The 26,385-nt window shown below is 30.6% G+C and overlaps 1 protein-coding gene across 7 annotated transcripts in view; it reads right to left on the reverse strand.

Moving 5' to 3' along the window:
- Window positions 1–934: 934 nt before the first annotated feature.
- Window positions 935–26,385, reverse strand: part of LOC409748 (protein kinase C and casein kinase substrate in neurons protein 1) — a 54,620-nt gene continuing 29,169 nt past the window's right edge. The window contains exons 1-12 of one of the 7 annotated variants that reach the window (XM_016916410.2): window positions 25,045–25,294; window positions 9,053–9,444; window positions 8,604–8,792; window positions 7,274–7,294; window positions 6,627–6,707; window positions 6,550–6,561; window positions 5,481–5,707; window positions 4,913–5,033; window positions 4,151–4,261; window positions 2,403–2,569; window positions 2,036–2,196; window positions 935–1,876 (exon numbers count right to left, since the gene is read on the reverse strand). In XM_016916410.2, the coding sequence (XP_016771899.1) occupies window positions 1,764–1,876; window positions 2,036–2,196; window positions 2,403–2,569; window positions 4,151–4,261; window positions 4,913–5,033; window positions 5,481–5,707; window positions 6,550–6,561; window positions 6,627–6,707; window positions 7,274–7,294; window positions 8,604–8,792; window positions 9,053–9,415 (1,566 nt within the window). In that variant the 5' untranslated portion in view covers window positions 9,416–9,444; window positions 25,045–25,294 and the 3' untranslated portion in view covers window positions 935–1,763. Of the gene's footprint in view, window positions 1,877–2,035; window positions 2,197–2,402; window positions 2,570–4,150; window positions 4,262–4,912; window positions 5,034–5,480; window positions 5,708–6,549; window positions 6,562–6,626; window positions 6,708–7,273; window positions 7,295–8,603; window positions 8,793–9,052; window positions 9,445–25,044; window positions 25,295–26,385 lie in introns of those variants that run through there. The other 6 variants (XM_016916411.2, XM_026444266.1, XM_026444205.1 and 3 more) reach the window with 6 other exon arrangements.

Raw genomic sequence — 26,385 nt, forward strand, 5'->3', positions numbered from 1 at the left:
AGAATAGTCGCTGTATCATGTATGTTATGTAATATTTCGTACATATGTCATTTATTAAGTTATACATAATAAATTTTATACACAAACTATAGTCTATTTAACAATATTATGGAATCGCGAACATTCTTTACAGAAAATAATTTGGAGGACTAATTATAAACAATTACAAAAATCAGTCACTGGCTGAATTGTAAATGTTATTATATTCTACTATATTTACATAAATACTGTGTATAGTAACACATCATTTACTCATGACGAATAATTAGCATTTATCACTATATACCATGAAAATTTGACTTGATTTGTTGAAATTGATCCTTCTGAGCGCTTGGCAAAATTGTGATGTTTAAATAACAAATGATTTTATTAATGTTTCTAAAATTTCTTTAATTAGATGGAAAACTATAATAAATGCTTCATTTTCAACCATTTAAATCTACAATTTGTTTGGTTTCACAACTATTCTGCAACATTGTTCTTTATATTAATTTAAAAAGAATATTTCTATATTAGAATTCTTGAAAGTATATATTCATATCAATGATGAATATTTAATTTAATTAATTAATTATCAAATAATTTATTATGAAAAAACATATTTAATTGTTTTCAATTTATTTTGCGCTTTCACTTTCATATTTCTGAAATTGTGATACATTTATTAAAAAATTAATAATGATTATATGAAATACCTTCAATGCTATACATTTAATTTTATATAAAATTTTTTGTTTAATTAAAAAAAGGGTATTATGACTTCATTTTCATAACGATCATTCAACATTATCTTGATATAAGAAATTATGTACAAAAAGCAAATATTTTCAGATTATTATAATTTTTAATTATATTTTGATTTTTTATATATAAATAATTTTTTTTTTAATATTAGAACATTGTAATCATTAGAAAAAAAAAAAAAACGAAAAAATTGGACAATTCTGGGTCCCAAATTTATTTGTTGGGTACATTTCATGTACACATTTCTCAAGCTTTTTTTTTTTTACTTTTCGTACTAATGTACTTTGAACATCATAAAATCTCAACTTCGTTAAACAATTGTAACTTTACATATCGTTTACGTTCTTAAATCTATTATATACAATGATACCATTCGGAAAGAATAGGTTTTAATAGTATCATTTGAATAACAATAAATTAAATATACTTTTCGTCGCATTCGCCGAAATATTTCATAGTAACAATATTAATAATGTCGAAAAATGTATAATTGTACATTACCTCAAAAATCTAAACTTATAATATATTCGTGGTGTACATATCCATCTTATCATTTAGCACATATTTAATTTATAAAGATGGATATAGAGAATCCTAGCTATATACGAAAAACTATCACTCGTCAAAGTAAAAGTTTCGTTTTAAGTTTTATTGCATCGACCCTACATCGAACCGAGAAGTAGAAATGAAGTAAATGTATGCATTTTCATTTTCATGTTTACAATAATTTCGTTTGAATTTCAATTTAAGTTTACTTATAATTTGAACCATAAGATTTATCGTATAACTTTTTTCGTCTTTTTTTAGCGCTCATTATACGTATAATACACGAAATGAACGATTTCTAATATAGAATCTCATGTAATTCTTATTTAACGACATTTACAAATTTTCTTCTTTTTAACGAACATGCTATTTCATAGAGAAATAAACAACAAAATAAAAATTCTTTTTTTTCCATACGCGTTACGTGTTAAGTAACTAACAATGTTCATATAATTTGGCATTACATGGTAATTTTACGGAGACACAAGTTCTACGTAATTTGCAGGATAAAGACCCACTCTACCATCTTTTCGTCCTTTACACCACCCTTGTTCATCTTCGTCTTCTAATTTATCAAATACATCGCCTGTGAAAATGTAAAATTATATAAATTAATTTTCTACTATTTAATGCAATTAATAGAATCTCAAAAACAAAAGAAATTTATTATTGGTATTATTTGGTATTTAAAATAATTTTATAATTGTATTAAATTATGAGTATGAGAGAATACCCTTTATCATACCTTGTTTAAAACTAAGTTCATCTGCTTCAGCTCCTTCATAATCATATAACGCGCGCACAAGAACGCCAGGTTCTCCATTATCAACCAATGGTTCACCACTATCTTCATCCCATTCTTCTTCCTCAAATGGATTTGACTCTTGCTTAACATTTGTACCATTACTAGAAAAAATTTATAATTTTTGTTTAATAATAATATATAAAATAATGAATGAAAATATAATTTCTATGGTCTTTAAATATGTTTAATAATGAATAATTAAGAAATAGAAATATATTGAAAGATAGATATAATATTCTTTTGAAAATTAAATTAAATTTTAATTTAAGATAAAAAATAGAATCTTTAAATTATTTTCAACACTTACGTCATCGTGGAGGTCCTATTTACTGCATTGCCATCGTGATTGTTCTTCTCTGAAGAATGTTTGCTGGAGTTAATCGTGTCCGTTTTTGTGTCTGCATGACTAACATCTGTTGATATCACTCGGGAAGTGGGCTTCGATTTTGATTTATTATTAACAGGTGGGTATTCCTATATCGATGAAAGATCATGATTATATACACGTATAAATAAATCAATATATATATAAATATCACTTTACAAAATTTGAAGCTACATTTTGTATTTACAACTTTACATCGTTTTTAAATAATAGAGAAATTATAAATATTTATAATGTTATTTTTTAAATCATGCGTGCAACCAAATAGATAATGCATGATATCTAGATTTTGTATTATATTTAATTATACTTAATCATAAGCATATATATTAATTATTTACAAAGTTTTTAATCTGTTATTTCTAAATTGAATAAAATCTTTAGATATAATGAAAATTTTATCATCATGTTATAAATTATTTTGCAACAAAAATTCTGAAGTAAAATGACTCATATTGAAATGAAAATGAATATACAAAATGAATTAAGATGGTGCTTCACATATATGCTTGCCTGTTATTATCATTTTTAAGATGTTGCTCTCATGAATATTGATTTTCTAACTGTGTCATATATTATGCGAATGTAACAATATATTCATTAATACAATGAAAAGACATAATTTATAGTTATGGGCATGATAATTGCATTGTGCAAATTAATTGTGCAGACGATTTCTGGTTGCAAACATGTTTGCCTTATGTTTCGATGCCATTTAATTATAAACAATTATCAAAGGATATTGAGACACAATGCTAACAGTCATGTTTGCTAAGCATACAAGCAAATATAGAGCGAATTTACAGTTTAGATTTGAAATACACTTAACATATTACTTTAACAGATGTGTCGCCCAATAAAAAAGAATAAAAAATGAAATTATTCGACAAAAAATTGATGCAGAAAATATCATTATGTAGTCATGAAATTTTAAATATCTAATATTTTCCTGAGATCTTTTTAAACAGATACGATTCATATTTACCTTAACACGCAATAATTGCTAATCTTCACAATCATCTGCATATGAATCGACGCACGTTCAATTCACGTCACTCGCATGTTGATTATATTATAAATAGATAAAAACAATCTTCGCTATTATTTTTAGCATTGTTAAAAATATTTCCAAATATTTGAATATTAATAATAACAAATTTGAAAAGTTTAATATTTATAAATTCAACAAGTATTACATAATCAATTTTTCTGTATCAAAGGAACATTTACTAAATATTTTTCGTGACCTTAATTAATTAATAAAAAAAGATTAATCGAAACGATTTCACAATTAAATCGATTCAATTCGTCGCAAATTCGCTCCAGCATCGAATGGTGGAAACATGCTTGGCGTGTATCCGTGATATAGATCTGCGATTACGTGCAAGAACAAGCGCATAGCGGGTTACGGTTAATTCAGTTAAGTTAGGCGAACCAGAAGCTGAAAAAGGAAACCCATCCTCGGTGACCTCGTCGTGTTTACCAGTTTCGACGTTATTTCGTGATTGTCGATCGGTAAAAAAATAAGCTCGATTTCCTTTTTTATGCGCATATGTGCTTATATATACGTGTGTGTGTGTGCGTGTGTGCATGAATCTTCGTTGATGTCTGGACAAGTAGGTGTAAAAGGCGGGCGAATTTTGGTAGTGTAAAACATAACAAAACTTTACATGCACATCTTCGCCGACCGGACGTTGATTGATGAGCGTGATGGAGCCAGCCGGAAGTGCCTCCTTTGACTTCGAGCCTTTGGCGATGTCACGAAACTCCTCTGTGTAGTCCTGCGTAATAGCAACGCCCAAAAAAAAAGAAAAAAAATAGACAATCACATGCATGCATTCCGGAAAATTGTTCGATCGTCATAGGGGTTATACATTTTTCTTATTTCTTTTTTTTTTCAAAGCTTTGACAGGATATTCAATCATTGTATCATTGGGATACATTAAACAGGAGAGATGGATGTATTCAATAAAATTACTCTATATTGGATAATGAGAATTTCGGGATTACATTGTTAAATTTCTTGTTAAGATTGATACAGAAAATACAAGAGTGTAGAAATTTTTAATCTATAATATATGTATCATTATTAATAGAAATTTAATTAATGTAACGACTTATATATTTTAAAACCCTTAAACGACCCAGTATCGTTGCTTGTAACGCAGTTGTAGCTCGAATGGGATACCAAAGGATATTCGAGAAGACATATACAGAGTAATAAAAAAGGAACGATATTAATGCAGTTATAAAAAGAGAAGAACAAGAATACAATAATGTTTTCAATACACGCTACGGCTAATACTTTCTAACATTAGATCTCAACTATGAGAGCAAGAGTTTACATGCGATAGAAAAAAAAAAAATAAAAAATAAAAAAATAAAAAAAAAGAACGGTTACAAAGCCGTGAATTTGCATTTCGTCATCTTACCTCGAATTGTGGCCAATTCATTGCCATGTTTACACCATGGTTGTTCGACCACCATTTCAGATCTTTCTCATGATCCGCGTTATTAATTGTGTGATAGAATTCTTCGTATATTTGTGGTAATCTAGAAATAAAATTTGTTTTTCTCAATATATCCAGTTTTCATTTCATTCAAAGAATTATTATTACATACTGCACTTTTTTTCTTTTGCTTATCAAATATAATCTCTATATAAATGCAACTTGTGGCCATGAAACTGTACAGATCTAGCAGATCAATCAATCTATTAACCAAGAGAGAGAAACAAGTATATAATCCTTTATAAATAGATTTTTTTTTTGAAAGGTTAAAGGTATAACAGATAAAAAATCAATATTCTATTCCATTTATCCATATTAAACGTAAGATATTAATGAGAACATTTATAAGGATTAAAATTAATTCATTAATTCATAAACTGAATGTTGAAAAAATTATTGTACAGTTAACAAGAACACCAGAATAAAAAACAACATCTACTCTAGTTTTCTCATATATGCAATGAAATCATGTCGATAATATTGCACTTACATCGGATCCTGAGATATATTCAGGCATTTATGAATGCCGAATAGGACCTCTTTGAAGAACTGTAACCGTTGCGCCTCCATCTCTTGACACTTTTCGAACACCTGGGTCATATCCTCCATGTATTTAGGATTGTACTGATTAATCTCCTGCAACGCCGCTTCGTACTTTTCTTTCGCCTTTTGAACTTCTTCCTTCGTCTTCTGCACCCTGTCTTGCATTTTCCTCACCTGTCGATTAATAATAAACAACCGCTCGATCAATATTCACATTTGAAATTCCAGTAATCGCGCATACTACATTGAAGGTAAAGATCTTGGTGCACACTCAACCATATTGTTGGGCTAGAGAGGAACAACTATGGAAGAATATTTCTAATCTTTACACGTTTTCACAAATGAAATCGTCTTAGCATTTAGGTATTCTTTATTGATGTATCATTTATGATGATAATCCCAATTCTTTACCCTCAAAGCTTACCTAGCGTATAGATATCGTGATGGCATACGTTTGAAAAAAAAATAAGCGTGATTTCTAATAGATCTACGTTTCTATAAGCTGCGATAGCAAATATTGAGCGATACAATTATATATATATATAAAAGATAATAATAATAATAATTCAATACAGGAAATTGTTTTATTAATTGTAATATGTTTTGTAAAATCTGTAGTAAAATATATTTGTTGTACAAGATTTGTGTATAAAAATATTGCAGAGATATTGTTGTTTCTTTGAAATTACAAATTACTGATTGCTAAGCAATTGGCATACACTAGTTTCTAAGAAGAATAGATATACATACATACAGATACAGATAAAAGAAAATTCTATATTGAAATATGTTAAAGCATTGCACACTTTAGTTCTAGGTAAGTAATAACGAGCAATCGTCGAGCACCATAACTTTCAGAATTAGATAACACTTTTTTATTATGTTTAAAAAAATTACATTCCAATTTTATTGAAATTATTGGCGTTTAAAGGGCCCGATGTTTGCACGATATGAATTAATTCCACATTTAATGGGGAGGAAAGCTTGAGGAGATTGAGATTAAAAAATTCGCTTACCAGCAGAGCTTTCTGTAATGAAAAATGAGAGAAATGTTAATCAAGATGCATGCTGCATGCGGTATTATTATACATACAAGCTGAACGTCTCCTATTTTAGATTTCCTAAAGGCTTTTCGTATTCTCAGGGCCCATGCATCACATCCACAAACTGTCATCTAAAAACGTCGTTAGCCTTTTTTCAGAAGATTTCGCCTCTCGCATTAGGCGATTAATCGAATTTCTCGAATGCCGGGACGTATAATAATACTTTTTCTCGTTATTTCTATTTTAAAACAGGTTTCGAAGCCTTCGAAAAAATAATAAAACGTAAGAAAATAAAAGTATATATAAATATACTTTTATATATAATTCCGTGCGAAATTCTACGATTTCAATTTTAATTTAATTTAAATAAAACAAATTTTTCACCTTTTCCTTTTTCCATATAAATCCCATATTGAAAGTTTTTTTTTTTTTAAATTATATAATCAATCAACAATATTATTATCATTACGTATTAAAAAGTTTATGAAAAGTTGATACGAATTAATCGACAATCGTGCAGAAAATTAATTCGGGCATTCATCGAAAATTTGGAAGCAGGTAAGTTAGTAACAGTTAGGAAGAGACGTATATATATATGCACGTATCAGTTATATCGATGATAAATATCGAGGATACAGGACAACACTTGCATGCAATACTTTCGATAAAGATTAACACGAGATTTTTGTTCACATACGTTTTCAGAACCTCGGGCCATCTGAAAATAATACTTGCTAAAGAACAACAGTATCTACTTTTATATTGAGCCGCGAATGCGATGTGTGATATCGTGATGCATACTAATGTTTAAAGAGTTGTTACACACACATTTACATATGGTATCATTACGTATGTGTGCGCGTACGCGTATGTATGTTTTATGTCAAGAGTACTGTTCGCTTTAGAAGGCGCTTAATTTTTTTTTTCTCTTTCTCAAATTTTACATTAAAATTTATATTTTACATTTTCGTAAGTACTGTCTTAACGTTTAAAATTTCTTTTTTTTTTTTCCTCTTTCAAATGGCTCCTGAAAATAGTTGGAGGATTACATTATGCTAGAAAAAAATACCTTAAATAAAAATATTCTTCCTTTTTTTTTTCACTTGGAATATCAAGGAAGATTAAACACGGCGTAAAAGAATGTTGATTAAAGAAATGTTTTTTTTTACACAAGATTACTCGGTAGATTACTTAATTTATATTATCGAGGATGCGTGTAATAAAAAAAAAAAAAAAATTTTCTTTTCACTCGATTCTGACTAAGTGAATAAAATTTTTTTTCGAAACTTTGATCTGTATTCAATAATAAAATAATAAATCTTTGCAAACTTCAGTAACGTGAAACTTTTAAACGGATTAGGTTAGGTTAGCTCAGGTTACGTGTACAGAACTTTGAAAAAAAAAAAAAAAAAAAAACTTTGATCTGCGGAACTTTGACACGCGGAAATAGAATAAAAATCACGATAAATCTTTTAAAAAAAACTCGAATAATATGAAACTTTAACCGATACGGGTCGGAAGGTTAGGTTAGGTTTTCCCGTTCGATAATAAATAACGTTCCAACGCAACAAAACAATCCTCTAACCATTATTAAGCGTATCAAAATTATTAAGCTGTTTACATTATATGGCGATGGAAAAAGAAAAAAAAAACTTTGATTTATACATGAAATAAAACAAAAATCACTATAAATCTTTACTAACTAAAACGAATAACGTGAAACGTTTTGACCGAAGTGGATCAAGTTATAGGTTAGGTTCGCTCAATCGGTAAATAATGTTCCACGAAACAAAACAATCCTCTAACCATTATTAAGCGTGACAAAATTATTAAAAACTGTCTAAACACGTGTTGTTACGTATTACGCAAATGGAAATGTAAGAAAAAATACCTTCTGAAAGCGAGGCACTGTGACTTATAATAAACGTAACAATTGCGCTAATCGTCGGTAAACGTATGAGCGAAGGATGATGTAACGGTTGTTGATCGATGCGTTCAGCGGCGGTAGAGGGACGAGGGGGTCTTACCTGGTCAGGGGAAAGCGAACTGTCCGCCGATGCGTTCCTTTCCATGTTGGCCGCTGTCCTTTCGGTTTTGCAACTGTTGTGATACTCGGACTTCGCTTTTTCCACCTTTTGCAAAAGCTTCGCCCACGGTTTCTGCGCCTTCTTGAACGCGTCCTCCATCTCCTTCCGTTCCTTCAGCGTCATCATCGACTGCAATATCGAACCAGATCCAACAGATGCAACATATTAACGATAATTATGAGAACCTACGTGGGAAAAGAAATTTTTCTTTTTTTTTTATGCGGAAAGTTGATCGTCACAAGAGAGTTTAGCTTAAACTAGTTGATCTCTTTCAATTTTAGATTAGAAATTTTATTTGATTGGAAATATATAATTCATTGATAGATCGAAATAAGAAAGGTATTATTCGATTCCAATAATGGACGATATTTATAAGGTTGTGCGCTTACTTTGTGATACGTTTCCTTCTGCCACGTTTTCACCTGCTGAATGATGTCGTTACAGAGATTCTCCTTGACCCTGAGATGAAGATCGCACAGCCTTTCCGACTCGACGAGGACACCTTTCCAGGCAGCCTCGGTGGTTCCATATTCCGGCCCCTTCTCGATCTTGTCGTTCCAATTTTTCGACCAATTCTTCAACGCTTTCGCGTAACTCTTCTCGATCTCCGCTCTTTCCTGGACCAGAGTCACCAAGCTGTCGCACAATTTGTGCCCGTCCTCGATCCTCTTGGTCGTTCGTTTGTAGTTACCCGGCTCCCAGAAGGAGTCCGAGGTTGCTATCAGCATGTTGTCGTCGCTGTGATGTGACATCCTAGCCTAAGTCGAGAAATTCCTTTCACCTGAAATTAAATAGAATTAATAATTTAGAATAATTTCTTTTACCAAATTTTTATTGATTAACAATTGATATTTAAAGAAAAAAAAATAAATAAATTTTCTTTGTAATATCGATTGCAAGTCTTCTGGATTACCACCGTCGATAATGCAGAGCGAACGATTAGATTAGATTAGACCTTAGATTCGATTCGTCAATCTTATCTTACAAATCTCTCTATTTTTTTTTTGCTAAAATAATAAAATTAATCTGTAAAATGTTAACGATTGTTAACAAAAAAAAAGTTTATATCGATTCGCGAACGAAGGAACGGATTCCATTCATAGCGAGGATTATATGCATGACGACGAATGGCAGTCTGGTCTGTTTCGAAATTCTCTCCTCTTTTCCAATCACATCGTTCGATTATAACTTTCACGATACACAGAACATCGGATACATTCCATCGGAGATTGTCAAGTCCCCAAGGATCTGTCTGTAAGGTATTTTAAAGTTGATTGAAAAAGTAATATCGACCGATTGTAATAAAAATCTTGCCTGCTCGTGACAAATTGCGCGGATTGCCAGAGATTGGGTCAACGGTAGCGTAATGACAATTAGCTGGAATAGCTCGTTGGACTCGTTGCATCTCCTAAATCTGGCACACATGCAAATTTCGCGTCGTCGCATCATAATTGTGGTTTGTAACATTTTGTAACTGTACAAAAACGACTCGTATAAAACGGAGATATAAATTTACATATATATTTTTTTATAAATGAATCAAACCGAATAATCTGCATTTTGCAGTATAACGATATGTTCATAGAATAAAAATAATTATTTTAATTATCTTCTCTTCACAATAATTGTAGCAAGTTTTTCCAAAAAAAAAAAAAAAAGAAAAATTTTTTACAATTGTAGAAATATATATATTCAAAAGTTACCCAAAGTTTGAACAGAATTTTTCTTATTAAAATTTATGGCAACGTGCTCGGTAAAGTTTAATCATCAATAAGAATACGAGAGCATTATTGGCACGTTGCCAAGAAACTTATATAAACTTATATAGTTGGAAGCTTTGGAGAAAGTAGATAGGTATTGAATCTAAAGAGTCAAGAACCACTGTTCCATGAATTATTGTAGACTTGTCTCTTGGTATAGAAAAGAAACGTAGAAGGAGTTCAGGTTTTCTTATTTCTCATTCTACACGCTATTGACCAATATCAATGAATGGAAAAAAATACGTTTATGATCGAATAAAGATATTTTTCTCTGAAAATTAAATATTCAATCAGTTTAAAAAATCATCAATGATATATATATATAAGAGAATGGAGGATGGGAAAATTAAATTTTTTATATACAATTTATTTTGAATTGTGAAATTAATAATTTTACCAGTATCGAACAAGTATAATTTTATTATTGGATTATCTCACGGTTCTCTTAATTATCTCTGTAGGATTCTCACAAGGATCGCGTCTCGAGTATCAATTTCAAGGAATTATAAAATCGAGTCGACACACACTCTTGTTCCCAGAGTTCGATGCTTCGCCAATGCAATCGAGATATTTGGATTGCAAGCTCAGCTCTTTCATTGAAACAAAGTGGTTGTTAATGGGGACACATTGCATCAATATTACTCGAGTTGAACGGGATTACGCCAGCAACGTATATATAACGGTCGTAACGATCGTTTGATGAAATGGATTTAGGATTCACGATTGCTTTTTTTTTCCCCTTCTCCAATTCGCAAAAACGAGTTACGCTCGACGATTAACCGAGATCAAAACATTTTATCCCACGATAATATTCTGTTAAAAAAAAAATAATCGACGAACCGATCTAAAATAATTATTTATACATCGAGGCCATTCAATTTTTCTTCGTACACAATTTTCACGAGATTATAGTACACTTGTTGCTGTATTAATAAAATCTTATCTCTTATCAATGCATTTTTAAATTATGGTTATATATTTTATGATGATTTAAAATGATTAATTTTTTTTACTTGTGTCATTACGATGAGCAATATGAAAATAAAAATGATTCTATATTACAGAGATCTATCAAATTATTATTCGATATTGTGAATGTATATAATCTATACTTGTTATTTCCATATAACAGTGTATCAATTAATTTACCATGAAAACGTAATTACAAACAAAATTATTCAATTCGAGTATGAATGTTAAATTCTCTGTTATTTATTATTCACATATTCAATATAATTTATCGAATTAATAATTTATGACAAAATGTGATTATAACGTTAAAATTTATTTAAAGTGACCATTTGAAATAAATTAAATTGAATATTTTTTTAGATACAAACAATTGAAATTCTTATTAATATTCTTATAAATAAAGGTTTCTATATTAATAATATTGAATAATACTGTTTTAATTGAGTAATACTGTTACTTATGTGATACCGTAAGATTTTTCTTATCGTAATCTACGTAAGATGAATTTTAATTACTTTAGAAATGTGCATAATATAATTTACGAGTTTTAAAAACTATATAATTTACATTGTTTGTCGAGCAGAATTTGCGTGATCCGTGATCATAAAGTTACGTTCGTTTGTTATGTGAAACATCCGCGTTCGGAGAAAAACTAATTCTTTATTCTAGGAATTTCATTTCTCGAAACGAATTTTCATGGAAATGAATTTTGATCGAGATTTCATAATTTTATTTTCAAGTGAAGAAAAAAGATTTAACTCTTCAACAAATTGATTCTGTATCTATTTATCCTCGAGTCTCTCTCTCTTTCACTTGTTTAATTAACCGTGAAAATATTGTGAAAAAGTTTTAAATATTTCTTTCTACAATAATCCAGAAGAAACTTTATTAAGAATTTCTTTTTCTTGATGATTCATCTAAAGAGAATGATATTTCATTATAATTCCAAGAACAGTTCTATTAGGAAATTATAAAAAAAGGAACATTCTATATCTGTTTCTCAAATGTATTAATGTCTAGTATACACATTTAAAATTCGTTTCTAAATCTGATATTTTACAAATTAAATTATAAACAATATTTATTAGAATCCATAAATTGTTAAATCTTTAATAAATTTTTTTTTCTAATCACCAAAAATTCCTAGAAAATTGTTAAAATACAAAAAAAAAAAACTACGATCAATTTTCCTTAATTGCTCTATCGGTATTCATCTGCTTACCGACAAACAATCCCACTTTATCGATCCAAGATAAAAAAGAAACCTATAAACGAGAAGAAATTACAGAATATAATAGCGATGAAAAAGAGACGGGATAAAAAGAAGCGAAAGGATGAAAAATGTGAAAGAAGGAGCATAAATCGTGGAATGCTGCCAGTCCAGGAGTGTCGAAGAAACGTCTCGTGCGGAGGAGGAGGAGGAGAAGGTCGAATCAAGGCTTCGGTGGAGTTCGATTTTCGGCGTCTCTCGAGCGAGGAACAGGTGAACGAAATGGTTTCCTGTTTCTTTCACCTTCGCGTGAAATTTGCGCGTGTGAGCGTGTTTACAGCTCGCTGTTGGTGGACGAGCGATGGTGCAGCGCACGAGCGTGACGAGAAAGGAGGCAGTGCACCTTCCCTGCAGAATCCTTTCGCAGGGAGAGCAGCGCGCACCACGCGAGGGAATGAGTGCGGTCATTCCCAAGCGTGGAATGTTGCTCTACCGGCTCGATAAGCGCTACGATACCAGAGGCGCCACGATTATTGCTATTGAATGGTTATTCGTGCTTCTGAAAGGACCCTTTACCTTACGAAAACGAACGGTGTAATAAATGGTGAATAAAGACGCGCCATCTTTTATCATTTTATTTTGGTTTTGGAAAATGTTTGGCATTTTGAGATACGAAGGTTATGAAACTGAATACGCACTATATTTATCGCGATGAGGTGTTATATATTTGTTTCGTATCACAAGTTAAAATATGGATATTTTTTAAAGATAAAGAATTATCTTGCGAGGAAAATTATGCACCTTTAGAAAAATCTATTAAATATAGGTATATCTATGTTAACGTACTTTGACTGGTTTAACTGGTTTAAATAAATTACAATATTTACGACTTATATCATATCAGTTATACACCCGGCTCGTTTCATAAATCATCATGATAAATGAAACGATATTTCGAAATATCGCAATCTTGAACTTGAAAATCCTTGAATATCATTGAACATCGAACGATCAGATTTCGACGTTTTAGCGTCCACTGGTTTTGCTATCCCAGTTTCGTTCAAGGTTTTGCCATTATTGTGCAACACACGATTGCACAATGCATCGATCTATTTATAAACGGAAAATACGATCCAACTTTTTTTTCTCGAAAAATATTATAAATAATATCTCGCTTCGAAATAGAACATCTCCAATGTACGCGTCTGGAGAAAAGATATCGTATCACTTGATCATCTTTATTCAAGTAATCGCATTTTTTCTTTCGTCTAAAGCTATCCAAATTTTATTCCACTCTACAAAATATCGATAAACTCTCTATCTTTCATCGAATAAGTAAAACTCGACGACGAATTAATTCCATAATTTTTTTTTAATTATCTCCAAGAAATCTCGATTTTCTAATTAATCCAACTGTATTAAACTGTTGGCGTATTTTTTTTTTTCTTTCTTTCTTACGTAACGTAATCAATTACCCGTCGATCGGGAAAATAAAATTGGAGAAAGTGAGTGAGTAATTGGGAAACACAATTGGTGTTATCTGAGAAATAAAATGCGATGTCAAAAAGGCGATTCGATCGATGGATCGATGGATCTAATAAACGAGGCGAAACGCGTAATCACATCAATGACGATTAAATCGTCGCCTTTTACATAATCGCTCGTAAAAAGGAGAAACGAAAACGAGTCGGCGAAATACAATTCCAGATGAATCATCGAGCTCGTTTCGTTTTGTTATGTGTCGCGATTATCAAACCATTCGATTCGATACTGAAAAGTGCAATGAAAAAAAGAAAAAAAAAACAGCATATTCGTATTTAAAAATCGTGGCACGTTCTCCAGTTTTTTCAGATATATATATATATAAATTCTAATATTTAATTTTATCGATAAAAATTATTATCAATAAAAATTTTCGTCAATAAAAGAGGGAAAATTTATCTTCGATCGTCGTATTTTTCTTTAGATTGTTTTTTTTTTTTTTTTTTTTACACCGGTATGATAAAATTGTCGACGAGGAAAAAAGTTGTTGATAAGATATTGCGAGATGAGAATAAACGTGATTAACGTTTCTCGTAGAAACGATTCGATATATACGCGTTTGTCAACCAATTTTTGTATTATCTTCGATAGAAATAATTTTAACGAAAATTTTCAATTTTATTATAAATATTACGCCACGTTATTATAATTTCAATATTGACAATTTAAAAAAAAATTTTAATTTCCGAATCGTATTACACTCGGCCTCGACCGTGACAATCGTTTCCAATAACAAAGGAAAACAAGATTAAATTCAGTTAAGTTTTATTTTTTAAAAAATAAACGGTTATCGTTGATTACATCAGAATGTTATATTTTCCCTCTATCGTATTAATAGCAACAGTACGTTGAAGAAACTTTTATTCGTCTCTGCTTGTTATAAACATAATAAATTATAAATAAACTTTTTTATACACGCACGTATGGAAAGGATAAAAATAAAAGCAAGAAGAATTTTAGAGAAATCTAAAATGGATCTAGAATCGATAAATAATTTTTTCGAATAGTTATCCAAATTTAAACCGAAAATAGCAAGAAGAATTTTAGTGAAATTTAAAATGGATCTAGAATAATAAATAATTTTTTCGAGCAAACAGTTATCCAAATTTAAACCGAAGATAGCAAAAAGAATTTTAGTGAAATTTAAAATGGATCTAGAATCGATAAATAATTTTTTCGAATAGTTATCTAAATTTAAACCAAAAATAGCAAGAAGAATTTTAAATCTAAAATGGATCTAGAATCGATAATAAATAATTTTTTCAAACAGTTATCCAAATTTAAACCGAAAATAATAAGAAGAATTTTAGGAAAATCTAAAATAGATCTAGAATCGATAATAAATAATTTTTTTAAACAGTTATCTAAACTTAAACCGAAAATAGCAAGAAGAATTTTAGGAAAATTTAAAATGGATCTAGAATCGATAATAAATAATTTTTTCGAATAGTTATTCAAACTTAAACCGAAGATAGCAAGAAGAATTTTAAATCTAAAATGGATCTAAAATCGATAATAAATAATTTTTTCGAACAAACAGTTATCCAAATTTAAATCGAAGATAGCAAGAATTTTAGGGAATTTTTTAGGAAAATCTAAAATGGATCTAGAATCGATAATAAATAATTTTTTCGAATAGTTATCCAAATTTAAACGAAGATAGCAAGAAGAATTTTAGTGAAATTTAAAATGGATCTAGAATCGATAATTTTTTTAAACAGTTATCTAAATTTAAACCGATAACTATCGCTGCAATTTTCCAACAACAAATACAAATAATTTTCGAATTACGTCGTTCCCTCTTATTCGTCCATTAAGATAAAAGATCTCGAGGAAAAAATGCACAAGATTTCTTCCCTTATCTACAATCATCGTACATATACAACGAATAGGAAAGAGTAAAAACGGTTGGCTGTAGAACGGAAGAACGAACAAGCTGGGCAAGCTGGTAGACTACTTTTAAACAGATTGTTAACTAAAGGCACGTGAGTGATACCACAAGAGATCACAAATCTCGTCTCGTCGTGGAATTCGTGTCGCGATGCAACGGTGAATACAATGGTGGGAATACAACAGGCAGGCAGAAGGAAATGGACGGCCTTTAAAAGCGAGGAGGAGGAAGAAGAAGGAGGAAGGAGGAAGGAGGAGGAGAGTAAGAACGTTTACGTGTATCGAATTCCTTTTGCGCCAGCTATGCGCCTCTGTGCCCTTGTTTATTTATTTTCTGGAGGACGGGACGCGCGTAATAAACGTGGCCTAATTCCACGAAATTTTTGCAAACAGTGCACACACACACAGTAGAGAAAATCGATAATATAATAGAACGTTATGTTTGTCCAAATTCATTTACTCTTCAAACGAATTTAAACTGATATTTCTATATATGAAAAGTTTCAACTGCTATCTCTTTTTTATCCATCATTCGAACTTTATTCTAACAGATTTCCGCCTGATCAAGGATTAAAAATAAAAAGAAAACGAAGTGACGTAACTGATTCAATATTTTCGTAAAATAAATTCAAATAATGATTAGATCGATAATATCGAAATGTTACGAAACAACTTCACTTCGCATCGAGAAATTATTATTTTTATTGGATATGTACCAGAAAATGGTTCAGAACTGTCCAATTTATGGAGAAAAGTTCAGGAAGTGAGATAACATCTTCACTTCCACGTGTTTGACAGTTATCGACAATCTGTCGATAATTTAACGAAACATTTTTTCTTTTACGTAACAATCAACTATTTTACTTTATAAATTTTTTCCAAGAGATATTTATTCATCGATCGTTGTTAAAAAGAAAGGAAAAGAAAATATCGATTAAAAAAATTTTTAACACGCATCTCGTTCTGGGAAAATTATCTCTCGAGGATCGAACTCGAACTTCTAGCTTCTAGTTCGGTAAACGGGGTAGAGACCTCTCTTATCCACCAACTTCTTAACTCTTTGCTTCCTAGATGTGGCTTTCTGGAGCGTCTCAAAGAGAACCGGAAACGCGATTGTGCGGGGAAATGAGGCTCTTTCTGTGGCGACACGTTGGGCAATTCATGGCTCTCAATGTGCCCCTTTACCCGAAGGGGAATAGATTCGCGAACGAATGAACGGAAGAATCATCCTTTCACGGACGGTTTTGAATAAATTATATTCAGCGCGGATCGAAGAATTGAAGAAAAAAAATTTCATCGACAATCTTTCCTCGATATTTCGAAGAAATTTGGAAAATAAATTCTGCACGGAACAAATTGCAAAGACTTCCAAAAAAAAAAAAAAACGAATTCTACGTTCTAAATTTCAATAATAAATTTAAATATATAAATTTTAAATACACCTCGATTTGACTCGGATGATATCGTCGGCTGCGTTTGACAATGAAACAGTGTAACCAGCAATCTGTCGACGACACGAGGTTACTACTCGGAGATCGACCCGGTTACGCTTTTCATTACGTCCTTGAATTTATGTGCAGTATCCGTATAATACACCCAATTTTACGGCACGATTGAAACAAAATGGGTTAATGCGTTTCGTCGCTTTGATAAAAAGATCGAAAGGCTTGAAAAGGCTTACATAACTTACATATCCATCCATTCTCCGTAGAGTTAAAATATATCGACGCAAATTATCACGAATTTTGATTAAATTTCCATATATCGTTATACAGTGTGTGTATACGTATCATTTCAATTTACAATTCCAATCGATACTCGAGCCATTGTTACACGCTGTTGTTATCCTTATCTGTCCGTTTTACATATTTTATCTCGGATGATATCGAGAGCTATTCCCTAAAATATAAATCTAGGTTAGCCCGGTTATTGAATTCCGATAAATTAACCGGACCGAACGTCAATCGGTTTCTATTCATAATTCATTAATCGAATTGTATAAATTCATCTTTGATTATTATTGTAATAAACGTGTTTAAAATCGATTCAACATGAATATTTTTTTAAAAATATATTGATCGAAGAAGAAGAAGAAAAATTTCATTATCCTTTCATGTGAACGAAATATAATATATCGGTTTTGCAAAATAGTGGTCGGTTAGTTTCCGGTTTTTGCGCGTATTTTTAGGTTTGCTTTGCGGGATGAATAGTGAAAGCTTTCGGGCAAATTGCCAGATTTTCGAACGTAAAGAGGGAACGTGCGTAAAAAGGGAATTTTTAATAATGTAATAATTATTCTTCCTTACGTATTCATGAGAGAAAAAAAAAAATTAATGATAACAAAGAATAAGAATAAACAAAATTACAAAAGTTTCTTAATTAAACAATCTGTATTATGTAAATAGAGATTGGAATGTTGATAAAACAAATGATTGTAGCGATAACAATCAAAAATAATTATAACACAATGATATTACACGTATTTCTTTATCCGATAATATCTTATTGTTTAAGTGGTGACAAAAACTATCGTATCTCGATTCCGTTATCTTGAATAATGAATATGCATGCACTTTTAAATACTTTCATTACATTTATATATTTTTCCACATCGTATTACTGTTCAGAGAAATGTTTGTTGGTCGTATTTCGCTCGGAATTTCGAGAGTTGGAAAACACAAGGCACGTTGTGCAATTAGGCCGAGCTTTTTCCATTGGCCTTGGACGAAAAGCCCTTTAGTTCGTGACGTCACAGGGAGGATAGGGTTGGAAGACGGTATCACTGTTATGACACTTGGAGTTATCATCGATTGCAAATAAAGAAATATAAGAATATAAACAAATTTGTAAATTTAAGATAAATGTAACGAACGATTTTTCTTTTTTTAGAAGAAGAATTGAATCGAAGGGAAATAGAATGAAGAATAATTTTTATTTCTTTCGAAAATTTATTCTTAATGTATGGTGCTTTCAGGATGATTAAAAAAGAGAAAATCGTATTTTCATATCTCGATTTAAATTTTATTTTAATTATTTAAGATATTGAATTGATGAATCTTTGAATAAAATTGTGATTTAATTCGTAATTTGTAATTTGTCGTCGCAACGAAAAAAAAAAAAAAAAAGAGAGAGAAACTAAAAATACGAACAGCAATTGTAAATGAAGATAGAAATTGGCATAGCAATACAAAGTCGCACGAGCCTCTTCAATTCAAGGGGCTGTCTTCCACGAACAAAAGAGCTTTTTGTCAAGACCTATTTCAGCATCGATCCAGATTCAAATCCTTTCTTTATGCTCAAAATCCTCCTTTGGGATTTATACACAAACTTGCCCTGTGCTGTTCGCATTTGACATTTCTTTATATATATATATTCCTTACAATGCATCTCATTCATACTCTTCCTTTTCTCTTTTTCTCTCTCTTTCTAATCAAATATTCACAACAGAAATTATAATTACCCTAGATTCTATCATTGATCGTTAAACGCACATTTAAGAAATTGCACCAATCATAGGATTGCACAGCTTCGATATTCTTCAAAAATTTAAAAATTTTCAAAAAAGAAAATATAGAAAAAAAATTCCTTCTCAACATCGTTCGATAAAATTTTCAATTTTCGATTCCTTCGGAAACACAATTCTCATTTCGAAGGAAATTTCGAGAGAATTGTATTCGAGATAATTTTTAAAAACTCGAATATTTCAAACGAAAAGAAGAAATTAGATATCGAAAAGAAAAGAAAAAGAAAACCAAGTATGAGAAAACTTTTATAATATTAATTTCGAAGGAAATTTCGAGAGAACGATAATTTTTAAAAACGAATAGAAATTCGAATATTTCAAACGAAAAGAAATTAGATATCGAAAAGAAAAAGAAAACTAAGTATAAGAAAACTTTTACAATAAAAATTTCGAGAGAATCGAGAGATATTTCTAACGAAAAGAAAAAATTAGATATCGGAAAGAAAAAAAGAAAACTAAGTATGAGAAAATTTTTACAATAAAAATTTCGAGAGAACGATAATTTTTAAAAACGAATAGAAATTCGAATATTTCAAACGAAAAAAAGAAATTAGATATCGAAAAGAAAAAAAAAAAGAGAAAACTTTTACAATACTAATTTTGAAGGAAATTTCGAGAGAACGATAATTTTTAAAAATGCTTTGAAATATTTCAAACGAAAAGAAGAAATTAGGTATCGAAAAGAAAAAAGAAAACTTTTACAATAAAAATTTCAAAAGAATTTTTAAAAACGTCCGAATATTTCAAACGAAAATTAGATATCGAAAAGAAAAAAGAAAATTAAATAAACTTTTACAATACTAATTTAAAAAGACACAGAGCTACGGATAAAATCGTCTAATTGGCCGATCCTTCGATTAACCGAAGCAACGTGGTATGACGAGTATTCTCGACCCATAGAGAATCACCACTACAACTTCCTCCTCCTTCCCCCTCCATTTTCCCTTTTTTCATCGTCCCCTTCAAGCCACTTGCTGTTTTCCAAATTCTTCTCACCACGTAGTATTAAGTAAGCGAAATTCCAACAAAAGGCGGGAAAATGGATGAGAGTAGCGAGCGGAGTGACACGGAGACGGAGGGAAGAGGAGGAGGGGAGTTCTTGAAATATTCGGGGCGTAAAGGTTCCGACAAATTTCAACGCCGTGTTTCATCTTCTGGTTCTACGTCGAGATTTCATTTTCGCCGACGGAATCCACGGAGATCTCCCTCGACTGGAAACCTCCCCGCGAGACGTTTAATTATGGCCGACCCGAGATTGGTAAGAACGATAATTAACAATTATCGTCGATCATTGTCTCGATTTCGTACGTATCTTTAATTTCTCGTTTGCAGAACAGAAGAAAATGGTGGAGGAAAACGAATAAGTTTGACGAAAAAAATTTTAAAAATTGTTTATATTTTGAAAAATAGAGGATTCGATATTCGAGGATCGCTTTTCGATTTAATTATTAGTTTAATTTTATTAATAATGATTAAAAATGATACGAAACGTGACTTATAACTATCTCTATTTCTTTTAAAATTCTCCATACTTGCCAGATATATAAAATTTTCTACTTTTAAAATATACGAATCTCACGTCCATCTGAATTATCGCGGAAACATGGTATATTTTTGTACGGTAATTTCACGCCGCAGATTCAAACTTTTAATTAACGACGAAAAAACTTTCCTTTTGTCGCGATTATTTCTCCATCCTTTTTAATTTAATTATCGGCCGGTTTAAAAATACCGGGATGGGATGGAATGGAGGAAGCTAGGAAGCCGCGTAGATTAATTATCATCTCGTAAACAGGGTCAGATCGCTCCCCTGATAATACACAGGGACGAGCTATGATCGAATTAATTCGTATCGGCGAGGAAAGTCAAGGTTAATGATTGGAGCTTGACCAGGACGAGAGGTTTGATTAACGGTGAATCAAAATTGTAATGGCGTCGTTCGATCGATTATTCTTGCAAAAATTATCGAAAAGAATTTATTAAAATATTTCTCGCCATTTATTTATTTATTTTTTCATCAACGTGTGCTTTAACTGGAGTCGACTGGAAAAATTCTTTACCATTATTCATTTCACTCTGCTTTATAATATATATGCTATATAATAATATCTGTCTGCTTTATAAAATTCATTTCATTTGTTCATATTATATTGTATTATTAATCCGTTCAATTATACTGACAAAATTCAATTTGACTCGTTTAGCAATTGTAATTCTGCCGATGGATATCTTTTCATCAAATTCTCGATCATCGAATAATTAAAACTAGCTGAACTAATAATTCTTACTAGCATCTTGGTTATATATCCGATCCATAACCTCTTTCGTGCGAAGTCGAAAAGGATACTTGCAGGAGGGAAAAAGAAAGAAAGATGCACGAGAAAACATATTTCGAAGAGTCAAGTGTGCGCAGGCGCGTAACGAAGCGAAACCGTAACATGCGTCTGCACACGTAATAACATACGAAAATAACGAAACAGAGGTTATGTTGCAGCATTCAGAACTTGGATCCTTCCTCTTCCCTTCTCAACTTCCTTAAATTATCAACTTGTACTAGGTATTTTGTCGCTCGTGCAATATTCATTTCGTGTTTCGAAAATTTTATTAAATAGAACTCTCTCAGTTTTCTCTCAGATTTTTTTTTTACGAATATACGAAATACAATCCAATCTTTCGAATTGAAATCAACCAAATTCGATTATACGATTATTACATACGATAAATTGATGAAAATATTCACTGTAATTTCTTACCTCCAGAATATCAATCAATCAATTTCGAAAACTTCTCCAATTCGTGAATATCGAAATTCAATTTATCACGATTCCATTAAATTAGATCATATATAAATTTCTCTTCCTCGCGAAGAATTTCAAAGTGAAATTGTTACTTTTCGACGTAACATCTCCCCTTTATTTGCATAAATTAACAAGGAAATATTTATATTCATACCGTGGCATTCCTCGAACATAATGGCGCGAGTCGGTTCTTCGGGTTGCCTCGATTCTCCTATGGCTCCGCTGTATAGGAGAGATTTGCGCTCGCGCGGGCAAAAATAAAATAGAAAAGTGGGAAATTACACGGTGAGGATGAGGTAGACGCGTCCAGAGACTGCGTTTCCTCTGCCAAGGATACAGTTAATTTCGAGCGCGGCCGAGAACGTAGAGAAACATGGCTAGCGGTTTACCATAATTCAACCGAGAAGGAAAAGCACAGGGGTTATGTCTTTCTCTCTCTCTCTCTCTCTCTCTCTCTCTCTCTTGACTTATTTAAAATATCCCTCGCGTAATAGTGGTCGTTTAACTCCGTTCTGGAAAGATAGTAATTATATCGTTAATTATTGTAACCGCGCGCAATATAGTCAGCACAGGATTTAATCGTGGAAGAGATTCCTTTGAATCTTTATCTGTCCAGGCATTCCAACAATTTCTGTTCTTCTGTTACCAGAAAATTCATCCAACTCGAGTAATTTTAATTCAAGTATGTAACGCGGGATGCGATAGATTGTGCGCGCGAAATAATTTTCTTTTTCTTTGAAAGAGAAAGAGTTCAAATAAAATTTTGAAAAAAAATCGAATTTACTTCTTACTCTTTGTCAAAAATGATTCTCATATGTAATTTCGATACTCGGTGTTTTACACTAATTATACACTTGATAGTTTAATTTTAACACATTTATTGTATAACAGTTTTATTTACGAGTTTTCGAACATTTTCACGAGCCACTATATGTATTTATAATATCGTGTAATTTAAATTGATATTTATTATTAGTTTCTTATTAACCCTTAAGTGGTTATTTCGTACATGTAAGTATGTTATAACTAAAGTCATTGAATAGCGTAATGACATACGGTATAATAATATATGCGCATTATTTTGTTACAGGTAATAAGAAATTATATACGAGTACGTTTTATAGATGTTCATAGTCGTATTTCGGTACATTATAATTAATATTTTATGAAATATAATATTTTATGTTCACATGTTGTATGTGTATTGGTTGTATCATTAGTTCGAAAGTACGTTTAATTAATATCCGCGAGTATATATGATTGAACGTTATAATATTCATTTTTAGATTCAAGATTAATATGGTATTTCGATATAAAAATATCCCGAATAACGTATCTGTTTAACGAGAGCGGAGTATTGTTACAACAAGGAAAAATTTCTATACGTATAAATTTTTCCATAAATGATCTCTCAAATTATACTTTTCACGAACAACTCTTTCCTATCTATCTCTTTCAGAAAAATCGATTTTCATATTTAAATATTTCAAGTGATAAAAATTATTCGTAAATATGTACGATGTATTAAATGCCAAATGATCACGATTTTATATTAACAATTAAATCTCGATCAGAAAAGTTTGAAGTTGTACAATATATTGCTTATTAGTGGATACATGTATGTATTTCATATGTATAATAACGATGCATCCTGTCGTCGAAGCGTATCCTTGATTCGCTTCCCTATACACGAATATAGCATTTCGTGTCGCATATTTTATAAGCATACATTGTGTTCCCATACTTGCAATTGTTTACTTGTGCAAATCGTTTGAAAGATACGTAATGTATTATTGTAAAGCAATTTTGGATCGATATTCGTGTATATTTCGAAATTACTGTATCTCAGTTCGATTATATTTATATTTATTTCGCTCATTTATTGCGCAATAATAATATAATTCAAAAATTACAACTTTAAATTTTTGAAATCATTATAAGATTATATAAAAATTTCACAGGAAAATGTCAAATTATCGAAAAATGCACAATTACCGGATTCTACGACGATATAGTGATAATTATTCGTCCATTTTTATTTTTATAAATGCGTGAATACTTCTATTGGTATGCGAATAACGCTTGGAATATTATTTTAGGTTATTAGCAAAGTGTTCGTAATTAAAACTGATTTTTGAAATGGAAATTTTTATTTTTTCTTCTTATAAATTGTCGTACGTGTAAAAATCAAGAATTTAATTGAGATAAAGAGTTAAATTATTGGTAAAGTTAGACATTAAACTCGAAAATAAAAGTTTAATCGAGTCTAAATTAAATTATTAAAAAAACTAATTATGATAATAAAAATGTCATCATCGTTTATCTGAGATACACGCTTTTATTATAAAATAATGAAAAATTCTTGATAAATTGTATTTCTAAAAAATCATGATCCAAAACCTGCACACGCATGTCCACCGAAGCATCATTTCAATTCCTAACCTAACATTTACACATTTTTCGTCAATTCACTTATTGCCACTTAATACCAATTTATTATCACTAAATTCCATTTATTATTTTCAATACTTTTCCAAGAATATAGGAATTAACACCACTACACCATTTTAACACGTGTATCCTACAATATTTCAAGTTTCAATTTTCGAAACATTCATAGCTTTTTATTTGACTGACTATATTCGGTTCTGTAGATAAACTATATGAACGACAAAGAACTTTTTACCTTGTGAGTACGACATGGTTAAGCAACGACACTCGTCGAATGAAATTTTTCTAATCTTCGACAACTTGAGAAACGAAACTGTACTTCGAATATTCACTCGAAATCCGGCACTGGAATCATCGCATACTTTCGAAAAAAAGCGTGATGGATCGCGCACGAATTTATAAATAACGTGTGTCGAGCGGAGTCACGTTAAACGTGAAATCCCTACAGCACAACGGTTCGTACTGAACTGACGGTTCTCTCTCCAGAACTGGCCGACTGTGGCTCGACTCGATGGAAAAAAGTATACATACGTAACTTGTATGTACGCATGGCGGTATTACGTGTTCGTTGGAATGGCAATTAGTCGAAACGATAATAATAGGTAATACCTCATCGAATATTCTACGACTTGATCCAATCGATAAAATATTTTGACTGCGAAATATTTTTTCTATACGTGTATTTATTTTAAAAACAAAACTGACAATTGTATTTTTCACAAAAATAAAACGATCCAATAAAGTTTATAAATATATATATTTCTATAATAGATTTTTTTTATACATTGTTCAATAATCAAAAATAACATATTTATGTAAATATATATATTTAAAAAATAAATATATTAAAACTAAAATGCGTGAAAAAATGATCAGCTTTCTTTAAAGAAAAGTATAGGTTAAGTGAGGTTATATTAGCTTCATTTTTATGGAAAATAATCGTTATTTTCGTATTTAATAATTCAAGAAAATCTTTCGGAACACAAATTTAGATAAAATATTTTGCAGCCACAATATTATTTTATCGCAATTAAACAATTAATTTCTCAAATCATTCGTTCGTAAATCATTTGGAAATGTATAAAGCAAGGTGAATGGACTTTATTGGGTGGATTTACATTGATGTTCATATAAAAAGATAAAAGATAAAATTTTTGTGTTTTCTCAGAGAAAGAGATAAATCGATCGAAAGTTTTTTTAGGTGATAATATAGATTTCAAGATAATTTTTTTTTTTTTTTTAGATTTTGTAAATATGTTTCGATGTTGAAATAACGTTTATACGTTTTATCGGACGAATTTCGTCATTTCGAGTAAACAAATAAATATATCCTGATTTATAGTTCACTTGTTATTTGGAGAATCTAAAATTGTGATATTTTTGAATCGATAGAAAATTGAATTGTGCTATAATATTACATTATTTTTATCACAAGCTATTTCAATGTATTATAATACAATTTGAAATCAATTATATTATAACCAAATATAAAAAAAAAAAATTGAAAATCAATTTTTAAAAATAACACCAAAATATTTGAATATTAAATATTTTATTAAAAGTTTAAAAGTTTGTT

The sequence above is a fragment of the Apis mellifera genome, linkage group LG1 (genome assembly GCF_003254395.2).
Source record: "Apis mellifera strain DH4 linkage group LG1, Amel_HAv3.1, whole genome shotgun sequence".
Taxonomy (NCBI): Eukaryota; Metazoa; Arthropoda; class Insecta; order Hymenoptera; family Apidae; genus Apis; species Apis mellifera.